At 35.0% G+C, this 17,775-nt stretch overlaps 1 protein-coding gene across 1 annotated transcript in view; it reads right to left on the reverse strand.

Moving 5' to 3' along the window:
• The window catches only part of IQCM (IQ motif containing M), a 334,584-nt gene that overhangs the window by 208,075 nt on the left and 108,734 nt on the right, over positions 1 to 17,775 (reverse strand). The window contains exon 8 of the mRNA XM_058549817.1: positions 15,416 to 15,474. Coding sequence (XP_058405800.1) covers positions 15,416 to 15,474 — 59 coding nt within the window. The remainder of the gene's footprint in view (positions 1 to 15,415; positions 15,475 to 17,775) is intronic.

Raw genomic sequence — 17,775 nt, forward strand, 5'->3', positions numbered from 1 at the left:
AGCATTTACTTCTGTCACATTTCTCTTCCTTTAATCCTCAAAATAATTTTATTGGATAAATGATACTATTCTGATTTTATAAACTGATGCTGAGAGAAATTAGGTGACTTCCCAAAATCGTGAAGGTGTGATTAGCACTGTCAGAATTCAAGACCCTTTTTGTCATGTGTGTGATAAAATCAAGAGAGGACAAAATTATGTCCTGACTTCAGAAAGGCTGGCATTGGCAATCTCCAACCCTCACTGGTTAGGATGATTTGGGTGACTGGCTTTAGGTTTTTGTTCTTTTGTTTGTTTCAGTGGTACTGAAAAGATATAGCCATACCATACATACTGACTCTATTACAGAAATTGTCAATTTCATGCAGGATACGAGAATGAGCTCTAAGTAGCTGAGACTTGGGAAATACGTTGTGACTGTCAAATATATGGAGGCCAAGTAACCTCCTGTGAATTAGAGAATCAGTAGGAACTATCTTTTGGTTACCCCTCCAAAAATAATTCTTAAATTTATCTCCCTTCACAACGTCTTAACACAGTTCTGATATGGAGAGAATTATCATTTTGACGGATTCTTAGCTACTTTGGAGTCTCTATAAAACTCTTCTAGAACATTTTTATGAAGATAAAAATGAGTCATTAGAGGCTAGATATAAAACCAGTTTTCACCATAGAAGAGAACACTCCCTTTGTCCTCAAGCCACCTCCTACTAAAGTCACTCAGAATGGTTGAGAGAAAGACCAGGGCTGACTAGCTGAATTTGACTTTTTCACTTGAAGTTTGACAAATCTATTATCAAGGTAGCATATCAAATAGTTTCCAGTGAAAGAAGAAATCATTAAGCAAGATTATATGTGAGAAAAGATACAATAAGTTAATTAGTAAGTTAATCATGTCTGAACATTCACACTGAGCTTGGCAAACATCTGAACAGGGAATTTCCTTTCAACTGTTAATGCTTATATGATAATATATATTAAACACTAAATCAGTTTTAGAGTTTGGTTCAGATATTGCTACTAATTAGTTTTGGCTGATATTAAAGTATTTTGTATGCTCCATTTATAAAAGCACTGTTTGCCCATCTGTTCATAGGTTGAAAGTGATTAAAGGATACTTATTTTGGCTGTTGTAAAAGCCAAATACTTTTTAAGCTGCAAATATGTGACAAAACCAGTTCAGATTGCCAAGTTCAGAGATGTATTAAAAGAGATTTGTGATGCCTCCCTCCCCCCATCCCTCTTCCAACCTGCATTAGCGAAGAGTAAATATCACCACTTTCCTGATTAGACTAGCATGCCTGCTTTGTCCAAATGCTTTGCAATTTAGTTATAATTTACACAATTTACGCTGATTTGGATCCTCTGCTACCAATCTGTGTCGAGGGCTTTCGTTTCCTGTACATGCAGCCTTGAAGTAGAAACATGTGATGCTCTCGTGCTTTGAATGCCGGATTTGAAAGCAACTTGGGTAACAAGTGAAACAAGTTTGTGGCCTACTTTAATCCCCTATATGAGGTCTGCTCAGTTTGGAAACAATGCATTAAATTCAGCATGCGAGATCTAGATTTTAAGAACAGGGAAATATTACATTTCAATGAAATTCGTACTTTTGTTTCAATATTATTTTAGTACTTATTTGCAAATCTTCTAAAGGGTTTAGTACTTCACCCTAGCAAAACCTTTTCACTTCAAAAATCAGAGCAGGGTTCCTGAGACTTTTTAAAATAAGATGTAATCCTCCTGAAGTGGAAGATAATACCACTTTAATTCAGGCACAATTTTTAAATAGTTTAAATATCTGACCGAGATATGTTTTCTTCTGTCCTTTCTACACTTCTTTTGTATCCTGATAATTCCTCAAAATGCCAGCATGCCCCGACCCCAAAAAACCAAAGGCCCTCCTATTTTTGGCTGCTCCCAGGTCCACAGTAACCACTTTAACTAGATCATCTTAAAGGGTGGAGGCTGATATTCTATTTAAAGCCTCTAAGGGTACTTGCCTTAAACAGTTTACTACCTGAAGTGCTCTAACTAGTACCTATCCAGAAATGCAAACGGTATAATGGGCTGGGAGGATTTCCTCTTCCTGCCCACACACCTGATTTTCCTCTTGGGAAATTCTCCCAGCCCGCTATGTCATCTCTACGAAAGATGGGTTTTGTTATTGCTGCTGCTGCTTGATTTCAATTTTCCAACAGTTCTTCCTCAAAACAAGATAGAGATTTTTAAATTCCAAATTCAGTTCAAAAAACACAATTATTCTCTCCCTCCTGTATAAACATTTGGGAGGAGCCCTATTTATTATGAATTAAACTGAAATGATCATTTTGCATAACAGAAAAGCAAAACCAGAAAGAAAAGACTGTTTTTGTTCAAATTTGATCGATTCTGACTTTATGGTCAAGGTAACCTATGATGCACTTTCACGGAATTCTCTTTAATACAAACATTTAAAACTCCTTTTTGTTGTATCTACACGTTTTATTTGTAGGGCACTGAAAAAAAAATTACCCTTGAAGACGCCTGAAATGACTAGGGTGTTTATGCCAAAGGAGTAATGGGAGCTGATTTTTCTGCAGCACAGTGATCAGAGTTGTCAGTTTTTCATAAGACTATCTATGGAAGAGGGAACGTTATGAGTTGTCCCAGTACAGTAATTTATTCCTCTTGAGGTAGCCCTCTGCTCCCAACCCAAACTTTAGTCAATCATAGAGGAGAGCTGGCTCTACGCACTGCCATCTGTCTCTCTCATCTCTGCTCAAAAAGGGCAGACAATGAAGATTGGTGCCTGTTCCCAGATTCCTTGTCCCTGGAATAGGGCTTTAGATAACGAAATAAATTCCCTCCACCATTAAGACAATTCTAAACACAATTTCTGATATTATGCTCAATATTTTATTTCCAGCCACATATATGTTGTAGGGACTGTCATTTCCAGGAATCAGGGAGACCTTCAAGCAGGCACACACAGAGTGATGGTCAGACACCAATAAGTCAAAGTCTATTAGAAGAGCATGGGGGGCCGGCCTCGCGGCTTAGCGGTTAAGTGTGTGCACTCTGCTACTGTCGGCCGGGTTCGGATCCCGGGTGAGCTTCTCCGGCCATGCTGAGGCCGAGTCCCACATACAGCAACTAGAAGGATGTGCAACTATGACATACAACTATCTACTGGGGCTTTGGGGAAAAAAAAAGGGAGGAAGATTGGCAATAGATGTTATCTCAGAGCCAGTCTTCCTCAGCAAAAAGAGGAGAATTAGCACGGATGTTAGCTCAGGGCTGATCTTCCTCACAAAAAAAAAAAAGAAGAAGAGCAGGGAATGTGGACAGTCTTCAGAGCAACCTGCAGTAGAGAGAGATGAGACTTTGTGGCCTCTTCTTATCATGCTTCTGCCTCACTACTCTCCCTCTTTATGAGCTCCTCCATGAAAAAGTACTTGAAAATCTGATTTTCCCTGCTTGAGACATTCATTCATCCTCATTTTACTTGTTGGCAGGATTACTGTGATTTACAGAGGAGATCTTATATGTGTGTTCTTCCCCCCATTATTCTGCCTGCTGCTCCTCGGACATTTTCCTTCTGATTCCACGCAGGAATCACACCTCCACAGGGTCTTCCCCTTGAACCAAGCCCAGCCATTCTTTTTCCTAGTTACTGATTTCACATGGTCAGATTTTTCCTTGCTCACTGCTGCACCCTCACAGACACTAGTAGGATTATGCCCATCCCATGCATATGAGTGAGGAAGCAGACTCAAGACTTCTCTAGCGCCCCTGCCATCTCTATTCCAGAGAAGAAAGCAGAAATCCCTAATTCAGCCTGTAGCCTAAGCCAATATACTCTCACTCAGTTTTACCAGGGAGCCCAGGTATCAGTACCCCGTTACTTTGTGTCCTCTTTGGCCCTCCTAACGGTACAGTGTTTTGTCCATCCAATCGGGCAAGGTTGGGAAACCAGATAGTGCTGACATGTTGATCTTCGGTGCCTCTCACTGATGCTAGACTCTGGACACGTTCAGAGCTCTGACTACGAATGGTAGACCGCCCAACCCTGTTTCTGCTTGGATGTACAACTCTCTTGAGCAGAACTCTAACACAAAAGGGTAAGTAGTAGAATGAAAGCTCTATAATTAACAACTAAGAGGAATTACAAAATTTTTTGTGTGTGTGTGAGGAAGATCAGCCCTGAGCTAACATCCACGCCAATCCTCCTCTTTTTGCCGAAGAAGACTGGCCCTGAGCTAACATCCATGCCGATCTTCCTCTACTTTATGTGGGACACCGCCACAGCATGGCCTGACAAGTGGTGCATCAGTGCACACCCAGGATCCGAACCCGGGCCTCCAGCAGCTGGAGCACACGCACTTAACCGCTACGCCAGGGGGCCAGTGCCAGGAATTACAAAATTCTTGACAACAGTCATAAGCAAGGGACCAATAGTTCCTTAAGATGCAGAGTAAATAGACATTCTAAAGGCCAGAGAAATAGTCATAAGCCAGGAAAGCTAGGGAAAAGGAAAGATCAGGACACAGGATACGCCAAGCACCATAAAATGATTTAGGGTAAAAGAAATTGATAATTGAGGCAATTATTTGACCTGGACTTAACTTTACCTTTATTCTCCTCTTATACCAGTGAAAAACAATCCTGAGGAAGGTGGGCCTAGAAGACTGAAGGTGCAGATAAATATTAACACTTGACTTGGAGATAAGTGTGTGAGTTTAGAGGTGGTAGCATTTCCCAGGACATGCAGTTCTCTGCTATTCTCCCAGGTTTTTTCCAAGACTTCTTCCTATCACAAGAGGATGGCACTACTGTACCATCAAGGTGATTGACCATAGTTCACTCTATTGTTTAGATAACTCTAGCAGAAAGAAACTAAGCTATCCTGGGAATTGACAGAACCAGGGTGGTGGAATTGATACTGGACATAGCCAAACATATCCTTTAGCTTGTTACTCAAAGTGTGGTGTGAGGACAAGCAACATCAGCATCACCTGGAGTTTATTGGAAATGCGGTATCTCAGGCTGTAGTGATTCTCTTTTGCTCAAGAAGAATGAGCATCAGACTAAAAACGATAGAACAAGTACTGATAGGAGAGAATTGAAGCTCAAACCAAGGAAAGATCTCCCAAACAAAGTCAAAGCTGCTCTTAGTTAAATTTTCGGGGCTCAGGCAAATAATTTTCCAGATTCTTCTGTTGATCTGCTGTCTTTGAGAAACTAGAGAATGAATGTGATGTGAGAATTCTGGAGAATGGCAAATGCCTTCATTTTCAAAAGTAAAGAATATAAAAATTGCACAGTATGGGCCAGTAAGTTTAATATCAGATTCTATCAGTTATCACTTGGATGGGTATGTGAGGAATTAAAGAAAGTAGCAGTGGTACCAAGAGCCATAATGTGTACAAAAAGAATGTCATGCCATCCTGAATTCATTTCCTTTATTTTAATTTAATTTTTTATTATTATTGTTTTGTTTTACTAGATTACTACACCAAGAAATGATTTATGATATTTCTGAACTTCATGAAGTCAATTTTCAAGGTTCTCATAAAATCTCTGTAAACAAGGTAGAGAAATATAGGCTGGGTGGTCTTGGGTGATTGGGTGGATAGTATCATTGCTAGCTGAGATAGGAACTATAGGAGAGAAGATTTGGGAGGAGAATATACAATTATTTCAGTTTTGAGAGATGGTTATGGGATATTCCAATGAAGATGCCCAGGAGGCAGTAGAAAGTTTGAGATAGAAGCTATAAATGGCTAGAAAGGGAATAAAATTCATTAGAAGGCAGAGAAAAGGTCCAAAAACTTAATTCATGCATTCAACAAATATTTATTCATTTATTCACTTATTCATTCATTCATTCAGTGTAAGATACTCTTCTACCACTGAGGATACACTCATAAATAAAACATGGAAAATTCCCTGTCCTCGTTAAGCTTATATTCTCATGGGCAAGATGGACAGTAATCACAATAAACAAGCTAATTACAGAATATGTTAGAAGGCAATGTGTGCTATGGTAAAAAAAAATAAAGCAGTGTAAGGCAGTTGGGGAGTGTTAACAGAGTTGGAAGATGCAATTTTAAAGTGTGTTGTGGCAGATGTTGGGATTATTGAAAAGGTAACGTGAGCTAATTATCTGAGGTAAATGCGCCAAGGAGGTAAATCCAATGTTGAAGTGTGATAGCTTTACTTGTAAAGCTCTACAATTGGTTAATATATATGATTGTACAAATAATGCCTCTCAGACCCATGAGGATGGTTAGGTACCTTTCCTCCATCATTGCAGTTACCACATTACTTTATAATTATCTCTGCGTCTGTCTCCTCTCTATACTCTGAATTCCCTGAGAGCAACTACCTTTCTTTGTGTGCTTCACAATATATAATAGATGAAGGGAAGAAAAAAGGGATAGAGAAAGAAAAGAAAGGAGAGACAAAAGGAGAACAGAATGGGGACACATTAGAATATTTGAGAAGGTCTCAGGGTTGGCTTGTTTTGGGTTTTGTTTGTTTGCACTCCAGTCATGTGACTCCTCCACGATTTGTCTAAGGCTGGTCACGTCATCCAACCTGGAAGGTCAGCCAGAATATTTTTCTGGATTTGTGTGCATGTGTGTGTGTGTGCATGTGCGTGTGTGTGTGTGTGTGTAATAAAAGACCTTTCTTTTTGGTAAGAGCAGGAAGTAAGTCAATTAGAAATAGCCTGGAAGCCAGCCATTTTCCTTACCACATGGAGAAAACGTCTGTGGTAAGAGGTATTAAAACCAAGCAGGGGCAAGCAGAGATTAAAAATGAATGAAAGGAGAGCACAAACTGAAGGCATTACTTGAGTCTGTTGAATCAGTTGAGCATGAGATGTTAAACAGATACAAAGCACAGATGCCCACCATACTCTACACCTTTGCAATCTCCACTTGCTCCATGTGAGCAAACAGGTTTAAGTACCATTTTGCTTAAGCTAATTTGAATTACCATTCTAATGAAGATGTTGCAAAGCATTATATATAAAATTAGTTGAAATAAGCTGAGGGGCATAATCTAAAAAGAGAAAATTGGTAACTAGGGTGGCTTCAAGAAGACAGAATCAGGACCAACGGGTAGCAGTTCAAGGGAGATAGGTGTTGAGCTTCACACAGAGAATTGTCTGAAAATCTGAGCAGTTCTTAGAATTAAATGGGATGCCACTAGAAGAGACTCATCACGAATTCCTGGAGTTTTTGAGTAGAGGCTATGTGGGCAACATGTTACAGAGGAAATTCACCCTTTGGATAGAGGGTTTCAGTAAAAAATCTCTAATGTTCTTTAAACTCTGAGAGTCTATAATTCTCCAAAGACAGAACACACAAGTGGAAGTATCACTGTGGAAATATTATGCACTACAAATTTATTTTAAAAAAATGCTTAAGCTAGATCCCGACCCAGAAAAAACCGTTCACAGAAGATATCTAACAATAAACAAGCTAATGTTCCATTAATAGGTAACAAAATTTTAGAAGAGACCAAAGGAAAGTTATTAGGTGGTAAATTGTAAAATTGTTTTGAGATATAATAAGAGGACTTGATCCCTTTCAGGAAAAAATGGTGATAGAAAAATACGGTAATTTTAGAGATATAAAGGAAACATTCAAGTATCTACCTAAATCTCCAGACTCTAAAATGTGAATTTCATACCTGGATATGCCAGTAAATGTACTATATTCCATTATGTCAAAAAAGAGAAAATTTAGTATTGATAGTGTAATTTTGCCTTTCAGTAACATATCAATGAGTCATAGCTTGTCACCACTATCCTTTTAGTTCCAGTATGCTACAAAATAGGAAGGAGGAAGTATATAATTATTCCTCATCTACATATTTACATGAATTATCTGGCTGCCTGGAATCCTAAATAATAAATGAGGGAAAAAAGAGAGAGAAATTTAAGGGTTCCAAAATGGTACATTTTCCTTCATGGATGTTATATTTAAATTATAATATTTTTACCATCGAGAATTGAAACAAATTAAATACTAAAAAGGTGAAAGGCTGATGACCAGCCTCTGAACCTACTACAACCATAAATTTAATATTATGAATCAACAATAGAATGTTTTTCCTTTACAAATTAAAGACCCATCAATTTTTCTATTCTATACTTGGAAATGTCAGTCATTTTAAAAAACAATTATTCAACAAAAGAAAAATTTATCACTGAAGTCATATTAATCTGCAAGGAATTAATAACTCACTGCAGAAAAACATAAAAAAAAAAGTGTTTTATTCATGGAATGCATTAATTAGCTGAAAGAAAAAGGAGATATTTGGAATATAGTTAGAAGTACCAAACAAATTCAAGTGGACCTCAAGGAAGACTGTCTATATAAATAGAAAATCTTTCTCACAGAAAATTAAAGTACAATGTCATTGTTATAGTACAATGGATCACAGCCAATACAGCCCCTGGCTTACAATTTTCACTTAGATATTCAGAATGAACTCTGTGTGTGCTAATGCATTATTTCCCTTTACCTAATAATATAAACTGCTTCTGATATTTTATACTAAAGATACCACATAAAAATAAGAAAAAAATGCATTAGGCATAAAGAAGTCAATGGAGAGATTAAAAAGATGATGTCAAGAAAAGACAAGACCCCACTTCACAGCAAAATATCATTCAATCTTTATCAAATATGTATACTATAATTCATGTATATATTATATTTTTTAAACTAAAAATTAAGAGTTATATCTATTTGGCTTTAATTCTTTCTTGTTTAGAAATTTTACATCAGGTATTTTACTTTAAAAAACAATAAAACTCATAAAAAATGTTCCTTTGGCAATTCTAACAGAACTGAGATTGCCTGGCTTTCTTTGACGTGCTTAACATAATGATCCTTTCTCTTAGAAAAGGTTTTAGGCTTTCTCAACCATATTTTAATCTTATGGATTTCTAACAATCTTCCAAAACTTATGGAGTTCTAACAATTTCAAAATTTATCATTTAAATTGAGATATTGAAGAAGTAGAAACCTTCATTCAGAAATCAAACAATTTTGTTTTATAAATGTGCATCTATTAAAATTATATTCTATAATGTTAGGCAAGGGTGTGTATGAAATAAATATTTATAGCAGAATCAGGAAATCAAGACAATAAGATCTCTCACTCATAAAATACACAGATATATATTCAAGAACTGAAAAGTAAAATCAAGTAGCCAGTGTGTGGAATTTGCAACCTAGTAAATTCCTCCTAAATGTGCTGGATTTGAGCATTATAGCTCTTTATTTAATAACGCTGCTAATGAAAAGTCTTATGTACATATGCACACATATTTGTACAAGCAAATGGACCTGCATACTACTATATCATCTTTTCTTCTCCTTCTAAACTTCGAGATCTTCACAGTTGAAAAAATTGGAAGATGAACAAAAAAAAGAATAGAAATGTGAAAACTTGCCTTTCAGGCTTATGATCATTGAAGATTAGGACAGAAATAATCATGACTCTTGCCTTATCCACCACTATTTATCCATATAAGGCAACAGATTCCATTTCCTAGCAAGAATAGGAGTGGGTGCACAAATTTGCAGTAATTCCAAATCAAGAGCAACAGCAGCATTTTTAGTTTGCTTCACTTCCCATCCCCACCTTTTAACAGCCAAGTGACTGCCTCCTTAAAAAATACGACTGAGTGGGTGTATAAACCAGTCCTATTTGCCAACTGTAGAGGGTTCCCGCAAAGCTTGTGGGTACGTGTAAATGAATTCCAGCATCTTTTTTTCTATAAGTAAGAAAGGGGAAAAAAACAAACTCTCTTGTATTTATTGTAGCCTGGCAATGTTAATATATGTGTGACATATTTTTACCCTTGAAATGCAAAAGTACTTTAGAAATTGGCCAGTACCTTATCAAAGTTGACTGATGATTGATGGAAGGTTATAATATACTCTGCCTCATGCAGAATCTAAGTAAACCTCTAGCTGGAAATATATGAGAAATTCCTCTCTAACAAGAAAAATCCTTTAGGCCAGGCTTTAAAGGGTCTCTACGTTTGGATTTTAAAGTTTCATGAAATTTCTGTGATAGAAATGGTGCAGGATTTCAAATAAACAAGGAAATCTTAATACTGTTTCACTTAAATATTTTCAATGAAGTGTGTCTATGTGATATATATATAGTTTTATATTGTTCACTACTTTGCTTTATTTTCAGTGTTTCAGTTTTTTTTTAAATCTCTCTTTCTTCAGGATTCTATTCTAGTAACACTTTTTAATCACTAGAGCTACTCTTAGCTAAATTAGATTTGCTAATTCAGTAAGTAAAGTTTCAGTCTACTTCTCCTAAGTAATCATCAGAAAGGCTGTAAAAATTTAAGACACAAATGGCAAAAGCAGCCTGACGAGTATGAAAATTGTGAATTGAGGGTTGGATTCTAGAACAATTCTGGTTTTTTTTACTTTTGTGAGGTCACCATGAAGAATTCACTTAATCTATTTGAATCTCAGTTTTCTCAACTGGAAATTAAAAGGATTGAATCAAGTGATCTCTAAACTTCCCATCAGCCATCATCCTCTAAAATATTTACAGTATCCCTGTAGAAATTAGCTAGATAACCCTGCAAACTTTGCCACAGCTCTTTATGCCTGCAACAGATGGTAGACTGTACAGGAAAATGCTCAGCATTCAGATTAGCTGGCTGGCTCCAGCAAATGACTATAATAAATACTCATCTTTCAGATTGCACAATTCTTTATCACTGAAAGGGCTGAATTAAATTTTAATGTAGTAACACCTACTAGCAAAAAAAACTTTCCAGTCAAACTAACCAGGTAAAGAGTATTTATAGGACAAAGACTTACACAAGAAGATAAGCTGCGTTTCACACCATCAAATACTTTGGAAAATAATTTACATGTGACAGTTACTATTTTTTTTTCTTTAAAGCAAGTCTTTTTGTGGGAAGTTTTTTTGATAACAAATTCAATTTCTTTAGTAGACATGTGTTATTCAGATTTTCTGTTTATTCTTATACCCGTTTTGGTATGTTGTCTTTTTTCAAAGGATTTGCCTACTTCATCTTAGTTGTTGAATGTAGTTGGCGTAATGTTATTCATATATTCTCTCATCTTTTTAATGTCTATAGGATATACAGTGATGCCATCTCTTTCATTTTTAATATTGGTAATTTGTGTTTTATCTGTTCTTTTTTTAATCAGTTTTGTTGTGAGTTTACAAATGTTTTTATTCTTTTCAAAGAGCCAACTTTTGGCTTTGTTAATATGCTTTATTGTTTCTCTGTTTTCTATTTCTTTGCTTTCTGTTCCTATCTCTACAATGAATGTTACATGTACACTTAAAAAGAATGTATATTCTACAGTTATTAGATGTAATGTTCTATAAATGTCAATTAGGTCAAGTTAGTTAATGGTTTGTTCAAATCTGCTGCATTAATATTTTTCTTTTTAATAATTTTCCTACCAATCACTAAAAGAAGCATGTAAAAAATTTCCAGCGATAATTATGGAATTGTCCATTTTATTCTGTAATCCTGTCAACTTTTGTTTTATTTGTGTTGAAGCTCTATTACTAAGACATACACATTTAGGATTATTATCTAATTCTGATTAATTGATACTTTTACAATGATGACGTGTCCTCTTCAGCTCTGGAAATAGTCCTTGAAGTCTACTTTGATGTTAAGATAGCCACTCTAGCACTCTTTTGCTAGCTTTTTTTTTTTTATTGTTTTTCTCTTTCTATCCTTTTACTTTCAATTAATGTCTGTTTATATTCGTCTCTTATAGACAGCATAAAGTTGGTTCTTGCTTTTTTATCCAGCCAGCAAGCTCTTACTTTTAATTGTAATGTTTATTCTGCATATTTAATATAAATGTTGGTACAGTTGGGTTTAGGTCTATCAATTTCCTGTTTGTTCTGATCACTCCATATGATCCCTTTTTCCTGTCTTCTTTTGGGTTAACCTAATAGTTTTTGGTACTCCATTTTAGTTTTTCTATTACGTTTTAGGTTTACCTTTTTGTATTGGTTTGTATTTGTTCTGGGGATTACAATATGCATTCTTAACTTATCACATACTACTTAGAATTAATACCACTACCCATAAAATGAAGGAAACTTGCAAGAATATAACTCCATTTCTTTTGCTATTATTGTCATAGATATTTGAATCCACTTAACTTATAAGTATCATAATAATGTTATAATTTTGCCTTAAATGGTCAGTTTTAAAAAAATTAGAAAAAAATATATTCTTTATATTGATCATCATATATTTTCTATTTCCAATGTTTTTTATTTCTTCTTGTAGATTCAAATTCCCACAAAGTGTCATTTCCTTTCAGCATGAAGAGCTTCTTTTTTAACAGTTGTGAAGTAAAGATCAGCTGGCAACATATTCTCATTTCTTTAATTTAGCTGAAATTGTCTTTTTTTATCCTCAGTGTCATGGGATAGTTTCACTAGATACAGAATTATCAGTTGATAATTCTTTTTTCTTTCAGCACTTTAAATATATCATTTCATTGCCTTCTGGCCTCCATCATTTCTGATAAGAAGGCATTCATCATTCTTAGAATTGTAACCCTCTGTACAATGTGTACTTTTCCTCTCTGGTTATTTCCAAGGTTTTTCCTTTGCCTTCAATTCTAACTCTTTGACTATAATGTGCCTACATGTGGTTTTTCTTGTATTAATCCTGCTGATTAATCTTGTGATGATCTTCTTGCCATGTAAAGATGTTTTTCATTAAATCTTGGAAAATTTCAGCCATTATTTCTTAGTTACTTTTTCTGCCTAATTCTATTTCTCTTCTTCTGAGACTCCAATTCACATATGGTAGGCCAGTTGATGTTAACTTACAGGTCACTGGGCTCTGTTCATTTTTTTTCTCAATTATTGCTTTCTTTTCTTCAGATTAGTCTCTACTCATCTACAAGTCTACTGACCATTTCTACTGCCTTCTCCAATATATTGTTCAATCCATCCAATAAAATTTTCATATCAGATATTGTATTTCTCAGGTCTAGAATTTTCATTTGATTATTTTTTGTAGTTTCTATTTCTGCACTGGGATCTTCTGTTATTGAGAACATCTTTTTCTTTAAGTTCCTGAACATTTGTAATAGCTGCTTTAAAGCCCTTGTCTGTTAATTCCAACATCTGATATATCTTTTTCTTTGACGTAAGTCAGATTTGCTGTTTCTTAACATGTCTAGTATTTTATTTATTGTATAATAAACATTGCGCATTGTAGAGACTCTGGATTCTGTTATTGCCCTTGAAGGAATGTTGATTTTTTTAATTTAAGTGGTGGCTAAATCACTGGTATATCATCTTGAACTGGCCAAGTCTCGGTTTTATGCTTTTGTTAGGATGAATCCATTTGTTTTGTCCTTAGTACTAAGGTTAATCCCTTAGTTCTAGGGTATAGTCTCCATTCCTTAGGCGTTGGCCTTCTAAGATTTCTATGGAAAGACTGAGGTGTTTACTAAGCCCCTATAACGTGGCAGGACTTAAACTTCAATTCCTGTCTCTCTTCATGGTGAACAGCAACTGAAAACTCTGCCAAGGCTTTAAGTTCCATAAATGTAAGTTCCATAAATCTTGTTCACTCTGTCCTTAGCACCTAAAATAGCAAGTTCTTAATGTTTGCTGTTAAATGAATCAACTAAAAAAGACTGAAAGAAAATTTTCTCAATATGACAAGATACAAATCTACTTTTCCTTTTCCTCTGGAAATTGTTCATTTATTCAATTATATTTTCTAAATATCTACTACATTCCAGGGATTATGCCAGGTGTTATAAATAGAAGTGTAAACAGAATCAACAATTCCTGCCCTCACAGAGCTTGAAATTTTAGTCAGGGATAGTTTTGGCACAATTTAGCTTGTAGTATATAGAAGGACTCTGTAATTAAAAGATGTAGGTTTGAATCCACTCCATCACTAACCAGCTGGATGACCCTAAGGGAGATATACAACCTCAGTTTTCTCATCAGTAAAATGATGATAATAAAAATATTTACATCATTATGTTGTTATGGGAGTTAAATGAAAGTATCTAACACAAAGTCAAGTACATAATAATTACAGAATGAGTGCTATTCCTAAATTTATTATGAGACTAGCTCTCAGATAATATCTATTCTTAAATTGGATATCTATTTAGTGGATATTTAAATAATTGCATTGCATGTTTCCTAGTCATATTTGGCCTAGATTTACCATATAGTGCAATTCCACAATATTTGAACCTTAGAATTTTGGAATTCAGATTTTTTTTTAATTTTAGGACATTAATATAGCATATATGATGCTGTATTACAGTGTATTACATGTATTATGTAATTACGTGTATTATGTAACACTCAAGCAGGGTCTGGGGCAGTGTCCTATCATCAAACATATTAATATTAATTAGCTAATATAATTAATGTTAATATGTATACAAAACATGAATATTCATATAAAATGGGAACAGTAAAGACTATGAGTAATCATAATCACTTGTCACTTCACGTCAGATTTTGACACTATGAGTTTTGCACCGTTGTAGGAGATGAACTTTCAGTTTCTGGAGCTTTCTGAATTTTGGAATTGTGGATGAGGGATTATGGACTTTGTATAGCCACGCATTTTGAGAAACTGAGAGCAGGAATGAAGAAGGATGTCAGGTAAGAAAAGGTAGCCTCAATAATATACTAAAGTAAACCTGTATTTACTGGAGGGTTAGATTTCCAAACTGGTTTCTTATGACAAACTTAAATCTCCAAGGTTTACCTTTTCACTATCTGCATCTATACGGCTTAGCACAGTGCTTTGCACCTAGTCAGTACTAAAATACTGTTTGGTGAATTAATGAATGAATGTATTCCCAGTGAACAGGAAAACATGGTGAGAAACCTGTCCTTTTCAAAAACACCACTGTTAACTTTCCACTATCCCTTTTTTCTATCTCACTCTCTAATCTATCTCACAAAATCAGTGGTTTTTCACAAAAGTTTATCCACAAATTTGGTACATAAAATAGCAAAGCAATATTAAGAATCTCTCATTGAGTCGTTAAAAGGCAGGCTTTGCCATAATGAATTGTAGTACATAGTTGCTAATAAACAAAACAGCTGAACATTATGCAGTACTGTTTACACTGCTTTTCCTAGCTACTACAAAGTAAATTTCAGCCTGGGTTTACTGAATAATCATTAGTGATCATTAATCAAAAAATAATAATATTTTTTTCTTCTTACCTTAGTCAAGTTATATGGAAACACTGAAAAAGATATGTTAAAAACCTGAGCTTTCAACAACCTAAATATTTATGTCAGCAACTGCATTGATAAAACCAAAACCAAGCACATTAACTTATATTTTTCTGCTATCATATAAAACACATACCTGGGTTGTGGCTTTGGTTCTGGATTGATAGGTTGTTGCTCTTTTTTCGTAAAAGTTTTCTAGAATAAGATAAAGAAGAGTTGACATCAGTAGGAAAACAACTTCATTGTCTGTAAAATTTTAATTCCATTGATGTTCTGTTATATTATCAAAGGGAGAAAGAACCATTCTATTATTATGTATATTATAAACCTAAACACTGATATAAATTTGTAAGTATACTCAAAGAAGTATGATCACTGAACCTCCACCAGCATCTTGTGGCACCCAGGAATCTGACTTCTACTAATCATTTCAGTGGGCAAATATTCATACAAATCTGTTACAGATGAGAATTTACTTTATTTATTTACTTATTTATTTGTCCTCTGTCTTATAAAACAGATTTAAAGTATCTTACAAAAATACAGTACATATGAAAAAGGATAACAAATAAGAAAATCAAACTAAAGGGAAAGTTTGGGTAGAAAATAATGTCAAATATTTTCTGATATTGCTTGATGTGTCACACAGATTTGGCTCTCAAATTTCTAGCTATCAGAGTGTTATGGACTGAACTGTGTTTCCCCAAAATTCATACACTGAAGCGTTAATCCCCAGGATGACTGTATTTGGAGATACCTACCTTTCAGGAGGTAATTAAGGTTAAACAAGTCATAAGGGTGAGGCCCTCATCCAATAGGACTGGTGGCCTTATAAAAAGAGGAATAGACACCAGGGGCATGCATGCACAGAGAAAAGGCCACGCGAGGACACAGCGAGGAGCAGCCATCTGTAAGCCAAAGAGAGAGGCCTCAGGAGAAATCAACTCTGCTGGCACCTTGATCTTGAACTTACAGCCTCTAGAACTGTGAGAAAACAGATTTCTGCTTGTGTAAGCCACCTAGCCTGTGGTATATTGTTATGTCAGTCCTGGCAAACTATTACACAAAGTAACAAAGGAAACACAGTAGTTCTAACATTCACAATGTCTATAAGAGAAGCAAATATTTTCTGTGAAAAATTTCTTCCACGAGTCCTTCAAAAGAAGCCTGATATGATGTAATGGTCAACTTCAACAGCATCTCTTCAACAACTACACCAGAGTCTTTAATATGGCTTTTTCTTATACAATCCTTCAATGTTGGTCAACAGTAGAAAGAACAACTCAGGAAGATAATTCTACAAGACCTCAAAATAAATGGCCCATTGCCTCTCTGGTCATTTGGCATGATCCAAAGGTTAAACTAATACCTATAAACATGAGCACACCATATATCAACAACCAAGACACTTTCTGTTACTAACTTCTTATAGAGTCTGAGGGAGAAGACAATATCAACAATCCAAAATCTATTAACCTTTTACTTATTTATCAAGATTACCTCGAATTCCTCTAATTTGAGACTATTTCTTCAAAAATTATTTTGTGCAAAATAATCGTCATGGCAGATTATAAATTGGCTATGCAATCCATCAATGTCTCTAAGTATCAGTTGAAGGAAAATGCTTATTTTAGTTTTGCTTTTTAAGATTCAAATATATATTTAACCACTATTTGGCAAGTGAAGCCACAGAAGTCTCTTATATAAAAACCCCAGAATATATAAAGGATCAATATAAAGACAAAATGTGAAAAAAGTTGTGTTTGTACTGGAAAAATACACAGTATTAAGATAGAGTGATCGTTTTAAATATTGTTTAAATATTGTTTAAAAACAAATCACAAATCTCTCCTTTAGAGTTAAGCTTCATTCTGTCTTATCCTGCTCTTTCAGGTGCAATATTTCTTGTATACATTCATTTGTATTTCATGCCATTCATTCCTTAAGATCAAAAATTAACTTTTCTTCTACAGTTTTGTTAGAATGCAACAATAACCTTGAGAATTACTTTGCATCTCTCAAGTATTTGCTTTACTTTTAGAATTCCCTGATCATGTTTTCTTTTTCAAAGTAAACAATCATCCTCAAGGATAATACTGTACTTTTAAAAATTTATGTGAAACATGTAGGTGATAATAAAACATGAAACATGAAAAACACATTAAAAGTGGCTCTCTAGATGTTCCATGACACATACTCAAGGCTACAAAAAATAATTTTTAACCTACATAGTCCATGCTTTTGCACAAAACAATATGCTTGGCTTGGAACACACTGTCCTTATATGATACAAGTTTACACTTGCCAACTTAATTTTTTTTAACTGGTTCCTTCTTGCCAGACTGACTGAATTGGCACGTTGTCCGTGAAGAAGGGTGTCAAATGTGAAGGCTGCTAAATTAAACAGTCTCAGGCAAACATTCTTGAGGATTTTTCCTTACTAAAATGTTCTCTGATTTTTTCCTGGTACTCTCTTGCGACTTTATTGCCTTCACA

Source organism: Diceros bicornis, chromosome 11, assembly GCF_020826845.1.
Source record: "Diceros bicornis minor isolate mBicDic1 chromosome 11, mDicBic1.mat.cur, whole genome shotgun sequence".
In the NCBI taxonomy this organism is placed as follows: domain Eukaryota; kingdom Metazoa; phylum Chordata; class Mammalia; order Perissodactyla; family Rhinocerotidae; genus Diceros; species Diceros bicornis.